Here is a 9,385-nt window from a genome sequence, read left to right as displayed (position 1 = left end):
AATATTTTTAGAACTACGCATATAGAAAGTAAATGTGATGAAAATTTTGCAAGTTGAGATCCAAGTGGGGTTAAGTATTTTCGTTTCAACCTAATCATCTTGACATTGTACATTACCATTGCAAGCTTTCTTTTGACTTCTACTAATAACTTTTTGCCCTTTTTCTTTTAATATTTTCAATATAGCAAAAAATAAATTATTGGAAGGTTGAAACATGAAGTTATGTGATCTCACGACAACCAAATTCTCTTGGTAGATATTACATCACATGCATCATTTGCTTAGGTGTAAATGGATTAAAAGTGACCATTGCATAAGACTCGGCAATTGGAAGAATTTGGTCATTAAGTACCTGCCATTATAACATAGAATCAACATTACTTACTTTGAAAATGTGATTTTTGCATTCAAATCATAATATTAAGAAGCTTACACTCATGAAAGATGGTTCTTGTTGCAGGGTCTCCAACGCATCAACTAGAAACAAATTATCACGTGTCAAAATGCATCAATTCATGTGATGAGATCATGCCAACATGTTAACATGATATTGTATTGAAGAGGTGTATGTACAATTTGTGTTTACTTAACTGGAAGGTACGTATACTGAAAATGCATGTGACATAGTCCTATAACTTTCTCGAAGATAAAGATTTGCACCTATACAAAAAGAATTGATAGGAGAATCAATTGGATAATAACACTCTAGGTAATTTGGAGACATGATGGAATAGCCACATGTATGTACATATGAACCTGTTGTGAGTTGGATGATATAGTCGAGCTCATTGCTCAAAGCAAGAAAAGAGTCCATAACATCATCGATCACCATGTTGGAAGTATTGGAGCTCACCTTAATAAAGGTTACGTGGAATGCTAAGCCATCCTACAATAAGAGATAGTTATCCAAGAGCACCATATACAAAGTTAACTAAGAGATAGTAAAGCACACGTTTAAGGTTTCCCATCAAAGACTAAAAACTTTATACACAATTTTGCCGAAAATTAATATCCTTCATTTAGTTAAGAAAATCAAATCGGGTACAACATGCAAATTACATGGAAAGGAAACCAGAAGACTTTCAAAACTATAATGTGCAAGTCAATGACCAAACATATATCCTTCCTTTAAGGGAGCTAAGGAGATTATCAATATACAACAAAAAAACAACCAATAAGGTGGAGAGAACTATTGGATCATCGCAAAAATTGAAATCGAACTCGAGAGTTTTCAAATAGCTATTTGTTATAGATAATATTCTAGAAACTATATGTATTGGAGTGCCATCATATTCAACATTAAAAGAACTCACCAATTTGGACCAAGCATTAGCGATGGTTTCTTCAACTGACACTATTTAGCCATAGGATTTGAACAAAATATATGATAAAATAAAAGTTCACAAGGTCATCACAAAATGATGAATGGAACTCATTTATACCATAAAATATGACTTACATTGATTAGTGGAGATGGGAATCTATTTAAAACACGAAAAAGTACATCCAAGATCCATCATATGTTAGTGAGCTAGTGAGAGTTTGATGTTGGTGCAAGAAACATTTCAGATAATGAATTATATCATTTATGCTCCAAACTAGAAATGGGAGAGAAAATTACCGTAAAGGGCAAACGGACCGAGTCTTCATCAAGTGACACTTGATAGTCAACACAATATTCTCTCTAAGATTATACATCAAACATTAAACGCAAATGTGTGTGTTAAGGAGATGATACTGATGTATTTTGGCACAAGTACATTTTGAAAACGGTCATGTGTGGTTATTTATGACTTCATTACCTCTAGCCACAACGTCATCTTCGTTGCAATGTCGATTATAGCATAGTCGTAGTAGGCGTGAAGGGCATCCAGAGATGGGAAACGAGAGACTAAAGCATGAGTGAAGGAAATTCCTTGGCTTTGCAACACCTTCCCTACAACATTGGTTTCCACATGGATAAAAAGCATAAAAACATAAATCAATGGGAGTCATTCGGGGTGGAGATTGTCTTGTACACGATAACGAAAACTAACATCAGATAGCAACCTCTAGTTTCATAGAGACTTGACATGTATTGCTTGGACATGGAGCCAAGTAGGAATGGGAAATGGTTCGGTTTCGGCTTAACCAATTTGGCCTTGTCCAAACCAAACTAGTTAAACCTTAACCGGTTCGGGAGTTTCCAAACTTGAACCAAACCGGTTCCTAAACTAGTTAAGGCTAATTGGTTGTGCTTGAACCAGTTTAGGAACCGATTCAACCAAACCGATTTGGCCCAAATAGGTTCTATTCGGCTTGGTCCATCCCTAATCAAACTCAAACCCGTTAAGGAAGTTGAAGCCTATACAATGTCCTTTATTCTATGTTGTAAGCCTTTGGGAAGATAACTTCAAGTTGTAGCCTTCAAATGTTTTTAATACTATTGAAAAAAATCTTTCAAGGAAAAAGAAGGAAGTTCGAAGCCTAAACCGAAACGTACTAAACTGCCAAACTGTCAAACCGTTTAGAAAACAATTTAATGGTTCAATTCAGGCTTGAGCCGACCCAAGACTTTATGCAATCTTGATAACCATCATTTGGGAATGCGGTTTCACGCTATCTCAATAACTATCATTCAGATGTGGGGTTTCACAAAGTCTCATTGATGAGTACCGTCAAGATACGAGCGATTGAGGGAGTTATGTTACAAAAAAATTCATGTGGCATTTTCGGGATGAAAGGGCCCGGCCAATCCATAGCAAGGCGGACATTTTGTCTCCACAAAACCACTATGTATATATCATTTTAAAGGATGAGGTGTAGGACATGGTTTTGAGATTGGAAGTAGGAGATGGAAGCAAAAGAACCTGTGTAGAGGAAGTATAAGTCACTGTGATTGTTGTATTGGAGATCAAAGAGGCCCTCCAGAATCTCTGCCTCGGCAGTAGCATTCTCTAAGAGGCCCCGCATGTCGAAGAACACAGGATGCTCCACAACATCGACAACCGAGGTGGCCATGGCCATGGTCCTAACAAAGAAATCATGAGAGAAGATGGTGGCATTGTAATGTCAAGAAGAAGTGATTGATGGATGTGACAATGTCCATGCTACATGGTGATCATTTGTTTCTCATGTTAATGATGATGAAGATGATGTCATCGATGCATACATATGAATGAATGCACACATACATATACACATTCATATGCATACATATATATACACTTGGTGATGATAATGATGGCCATGCATGTCATATGGTGGGTGGGTGGTCCAACCCAACATATAGAGCATGAGAGAGGTACCACACCTTCCATTGTTGCTCTTGGTGATTCGAGAATCAGCAAGATGATGAGTTGTGGAAGCCTTGGTGAGGATGTGTTGGGAGGGTAGTATTAGAAGGAAGATTAGCAAGAGGAAAGGAGTGCATCTTGGATGGATGGGATGGATGGGGTGGATGTCCATGGAAGAGAAGGTGTTTGTGTGCATAAGTGTGTGTGTTTTTGTATCCACTATCCGCACTCCCATCCCACTTTCTGTCCGCCCACTTGCCTGCCCGCCCATCCCATGACAACTACACAACTAATTATGAACCGGTCTCTCTTGTGGTTCGACAAAGATGATAAAGGTAAAAAACAAGCAAATTAGTTAATCCGCACTCACACATTGTCACTTTCTCCATTCAACGCTAGATCACATCTTCACCGACTGATCACTTCCCTCGGTCCCAATGCTCGCACATTTTGTCATGTTCTCTTGATCTTATCTCGCCCTCAAGCATGTTCGAGCACAAACTCCCTCTAGCTTTTCTTCTTTATTTCATCGTTGTAGAGCACATAAAAGATTTGTATAGAACTTTCTTGAAATTATAAAAAAAGTGCTCACGTGAAACCTTTAACACCAAGACTTTGGGCGTCATCATTAGTATGAATTTAACTTCGTGGTATGTGCACCTTGGAGGGGTGTCTTAAATCGACAAATACGCACATTTACCCTATTGAATTATATTACGACGGGTTCTAGTGCTTTCCTCTTGATATTTGAGCAATCATGATATTTGAGGTCACTAGTAAGTGATTGTGGCTATAGGCGCCAATATTCATATTAAATGTCACGAATCACGATTATAAGAACATGCCATTTTGGCATCGTTAATATGTGTTGCTAACTATTTGATATCATTGGCATCTGTATTATTTGGTATAGACTTTTTTTTAACATCATTATTCAAAGTGGTGAATTACATTTATCATCGTGGTTGTTGATATATTCATGTACTCAAAGAAATTATAAGTGTTACAACGGTAGAAAATAAAGAAACCGTTTTACTTAATATAAACGAAGAGGAATCGTTTCAATCATGAAGCGATTCCTATTCCTCATTCCTAGGTAGGCTATTTAATAAACCTCATCTTCCTAGAAAAGGGGGCCTCCCATTTTGGGAAGTGGAAATGTGCTCCCATTTGCAATAACTTTTAATTACCATTCCATAAGTACTACTTTTGTAATTTCCTAAATTAGATTATCTCCTTTAATTTCTGTGTCTCAACCTCTACACTTGGTATCAGAGCGTAGTAAGATCCATAGGGCTGCGTTGCACAACGGAGGAAGCAAAAGTGGAAGTGGATATTTCACACTCATGGCAGAAAGGAGAAGGAGAAAGGGCTTCAAATTAAGTGAGATGAATGAAGGGGTAGGGACCTCACTGAACGATACATTACAAGACAAAGTAGAGCAAGAAATCAAAGAAGCGGATCACTCAAGGCATCACGAGGAGGAGCAAGTAAGGGAGAGGTGGCTGAGAGAAGAGGAGGGATCATGAGTAAACACAATGGAAACGCAAGGAAGAAGGCACGGGGAAGGCGGACAAGGAAGATTGGAAGAACTAATCCAAAGAATGGAATTAGGCAATGGCGGAGATCGCCGCAACACCCTTGGTACATTCAAACCAATCAAACCACGTACATATGCAGGAGAAAGGAACTCCATAACACTTACAAGATGGATAGGGGAAATAGAGTTATTCTTGGTTCAAAGTCATGTAGAGCCAAAGCTATGGGTGATGGTGTCATCAAGTTTGCTAGATGGATTGGCGCAACACTTGCATATGTCTAAAGAAAGCACTCTCGAATTTACTGTTGTGTAAAGGCGTCCCTCCTTGCGGGGGAGTCGGCCGAAAAGTCGACTTGAGTGTCGACTGGTCGAAATCGGCCAAAAAGCCGATAGGAGTCGAATTACCGAAATCGGCCGAAAAACCGAATTACCGAATTTGGTCGAAATTCGGAAAGTAAAAGAATAGTCGGTTGCGAAGAACCGAATCGGGGGTTAGCTGATCGAATTCGGTGAGAGAGTCAAATTCGTATTCAGTCGAATAGACACACATATACATATACATATGTCTTCTACATTCAAAGAAAAAAAATGACTTAGTATATATATGCTAACAGGCTTGGTAGTGCGCCTGTATGCGGGATAACTTACTAAGAGTGAAATAGTGAGAAAAGGGGAAAACCTACATAGCGTATGTGAGGGTGTGAGATATATATATATATATATATCTGAGAGAAAAACGAGTTGTGTGTGTGTGGTAAATCTGAGAACGACTGGTTTTCTGCACAGTAGTGGCTGTGTAAGAGTATACGTACTCAGAAGCTAAGTAAGAAGAAAAGAAGTGTGAAGCAAAAGAGAAAAAGACAGAGAAGCTTCGGAAGCTTCGGAAGGAATAGTCACCTGCGTGCTAGAGTTTGAAGAGCTTGACTGAAATCGTGGTTTCAGTACATGCTCATACCAAATCAGGTTTCATTGTTCTGTGATTGTATTCTGTCATTTCTCATAGTGAAATTTATGTTCCGTGGTTTTTCCCTAAATCAGGGTTTTCCACGTAAATTGTGTGTTCTTTCTTATTTCCTGTTTGCGTCTAAGTTCAATTTCTGATTTCGAATCGGAGTGAAACTCTTTCAAACTAGTATTAGAGCATAGGTTCTAGATGGAAGGGAGTGTGAGTGGCTTTCCTGGGATGATTGTCTTGAACTCACAAAACTATTCAGATTGGAAGATCAAAATGGAAGATCTCCTAATAGTAAAAGACTTGTATGAGCCTATAGAAAACAAGGATATACCAAAGGGGGTAATAGATTCGGAGTGGAGAATCCTAAATAGGAAGGCAGTGGCGACCATAAGACAATGTGTAGACATTAGTGTCCTACAACATGTAGCGAGTGACACAAATGCCTTCGAGCTATGGCATAAGCTTTCCGCTCTCTATGAAAGGAAAAATGCCTTAAATAAGACCTTCTTGATGAGGAAGATAGTGAGACTGAAGTATGTAGACGGGGAGAGTATAGTAGAGCACATTAGTGCGTTTATGGGACTAGTGAATCAGTTAGCATCATCAAAGTTCCCATTAGATGATTGTATGCAGGCCACACTATTATTATGTACTCTACTCGATAGTTGGGAAAACCTAATAGTAACACTCAACACTTCATGTAAAGAAGACAACTTATCCTTACAAGTAGTAAAAACGACTATTCTAAATGAAGAGACAAGAAGAAAGGATAAAAGTGCTTTATCTCAATCGGAGGCTAATGTGACCCAAGAATTTAGTAGAGGTAGAAGAGAACATAGAAGTCCAGAAAATGGGGATAGGTTTAGGTCGAAATCTAGAGGAAGACCTACATGTTTTTATTGTGGGAAGCCTGGTCACTTCCAAAAGAATTGTCGACACCTTAGGAAGGACAAAGGCATGGCTGATGAGATCGAACCTAGAAAAATCTCCGATGATAAAAATACCTCAGCCATCGCAACTAGTGAGGAAGAGATGTTGTTCATATGTGAACAAGCTAGTGTGAATCTTGCAAGTGCTGAGAGCTCATGGGTAGTGGATTCCGGTGCATCATTTCACCTAACTCCCAAAAGAGAATGTTTCTCATCCTACACAGCGGGTGACTATGGTCATGTAAAGATGGGAAATGACGGGGAATGCAAGATTGTGGGCATAGGAACTGTGTGCTTGCTAACATCTACAGGCTGCAGGTTAATGTTGAAGGATGTACGTCATGTTCCGGATGTCAGGTTGAACTTGATATCGGCTGGACGGCTAGACGATGAAGGGTACAGCGGTGGCTTCCAAAATGGTTCATGGAAGTTCTGTAAAGGGAGCCTGATCGTGGCTCTGTCATGATAACAGTCACATCATGCATCGAAAGGATCATGACACTCACATTATGACTTGAAAGGATTTGAACCCACGACCTTGTTGTACACATGTCAAATCCTTAACCATTGTATTAATATTCTTATATGTATAGTCTCTAGAATATGAAATCTAATATCATAGGAATATTCTATATTACTCTACATTCTAGAATGACCTAGAATATTCTAGAGTGTTCTATACCACTAGAACCTTCTAGAATACTCTAGAGATCTTCTAGATTACTCTACATTCTAGGATAACCTAGAATATTCTAGAGAGTTCTCTATTACTTATAAATAGGGATCTACCACCCATCCCAAACCTAAATTGGTTCAACGCCATTTTGTAGCCTACTCTTTGTAATCCATTTTACGCTTCAATATAATAATTCTCTTTCAATTATCTCTCTATCTCTTTTTCTCTCTCTTTTTCTCTCTCAGTCTTGACAGTTTGAACAAATTTATTTCCTTTCATCTCTTCGTCTTCCACAAACCCTAACAAGTTCTCTTCTTCCTTCTCCTCTCCCCTCATAAGCTATGGAGTCCGTGAGCAAACAAGAATACATGCGTGTTCTTTCTGAGCTCGACATGCTCACGAATAAATTTGTGGCATTAGAGCATGAGAATCAAAGGCTACTTGGAGATCTACAACACGTGAGCGCCGAAAAAGCTCAACAATATGAAGAGTTATCACAGCGGGTTCATCAACTTGAGGCGACTATATTGTCATTACGAGAGCAAGCGTCGGGGGCTCAGAACTCCCCTAGAGAGCCAAAGATCAGCCTCCCTGCCAAGTTTGATGGTACAAGATCTTTATTTCGAGGCTTTTTGAATCAAGTTCGTTTAGTTATTCAGCTACATCCCAATCGGTATCCAACTGATGCTGCTCGTGTGGGATTAGTGGGAACTTTGCTATGCGGTACGGCGTTAGCATGGTTCGCACCACTTCTCGAGAAGAAATCACCATTGCTGGAGGATTTCGAGGCCTTTGTTAAAGAGTTTCAAGCTAGTTTCGGAGACACCGACAGCACTAGGACAGCGATAAACAAGATTCGAAGGCTCCGACAAGGAGATCGTCCCACGTCATCTTATGCAGCCGATTTCCGTCTCTTGGCATGCGATATCCCTTGGGATGAGGCAGCTTTAATGGATCAATTCCGTCAAGGTTTGAGAAATGATGTCAAAGATCTTCTTCTTACTTTCCCTGAAGATCCGAAGTCACTTACAGAAGCCATTAGTCGAGCTGTGCGATGTGATAATCGCCTATTTGAGCGACGTTCTGAGCGCCAACAAATGTTACGCCGCCAACCTGAACAGACTTACGCTTCCGTAGTCGCAACGCCTCCACAAGTTTCTAGACCCATTACAAGGGATGGCCCAACTCCGATGGAAATAGAGTCAACACAACGTCGTGGGCCGTTATCAGATGCTGAGAAACAACGACGTCGAGCGCATCGCCTTTGCCTGTATTGTGGTGGTCCAGGACATATAGCTGTAAATTGTCCACATAAACCTAGGCGTCAAGTATACCAAGTAAGTGTCCATGAAAACCCTACATCGAGTTCTATTGTTACTTCTAATAACATAAATAAGCCTCATAGTCCATGTCATGAGAATAGATTCGATTTCTTGAGTCAATTAGAGGATGTGTTAAACGAGTAAGTCCGGCCAAAATAGGAGCCATTTGGCTGGACCATCCTAGCTATGTAGAGTTAGTTCCTAGTCGTGGTTCCATTTCATCAAATCAGTGAGTCGAGTTTTTTCAGCACAAGTCGAGCTTACCACATCTACATGTCATCGAGTCCTAGCCTCTGCCCTTCTAGATTCTGGAGCCAACTCTTGTTTCATGGATCGTGAATTTGCCTTGTCACAAAACATCCTCTTGAATAAGCTTCCCAACCCAGTAGCCGTAGGAGTCATCGATGGACGTCCCATAGCATCAGGAGATATAGTCGAGGAGTCCGAGCCAATTAGGATAGTTCTTGGCAATTTGGCAAGCATAATCTCTTTCAATATTATTCGTAGTCCGGACCACCCAATAGTTCTAGGTCTCCCCTGGTTTGAACTCCATAACCCGAAGATTGATTGGATGAAAAGAACAATTGAGGAGACTCGGGACAAAAGCACAAATCCCGCATCCCTCTCTCCTACATGTGCTAATAGATCCCCGGAGTTATCGCCCATCTCTTTACGACAGTTGCGGGAG

The 9,385-nt window shown here is 39.9% G+C and overlaps 1 protein-coding gene across 1 annotated transcript; it reads right to left on the bottom strand.

The window, feature by feature from the left end:
- Positions 1-182: 182 nt before the first annotated feature.
- LOC147855977 (uncharacterized) lies at positions 183-3,463 on the bottom strand. Its single transcript, XM_087329523.1, has 8 exons — positions 3,293-3,463; positions 2,850-3,010; positions 1,803-1,936; positions 1,622-1,684; positions 757-886; positions 592-660; positions 434-477; positions 183-352 (listed from the first exon to the last, which is right to left on the bottom strand). Exons 1-8 carry the CDS (start codon positions 3,445-3,447, stop codon positions 260-262), a joined length of 849 nt encoding a protein of 282 aa, XP_087185649.1. The 5' UTR covers positions 3,448-3,463; the 3' UTR covers positions 183-259.
- Positions 3,464-9,385: the final 5,922 nt, after the last annotated feature.

This window comes from Azolla caroliniana, unplaced genomic scaffold (genome assembly GCF_043228905.1).
Source record: "Azolla caroliniana isolate FFs.n. ecotype wild unplaced genomic scaffold, voAzoCaro1.0.p SCAF_13, whole genome shotgun sequence".
NCBI lineage: Eukaryota > Viridiplantae > Streptophyta > Polypodiopsida > Salviniales > Salviniaceae > Azolla > Azolla caroliniana.
Note: the sequence above shows the minus strand (reverse complement) of the source record. Positions and strands in the feature narration are given on the sequence as shown.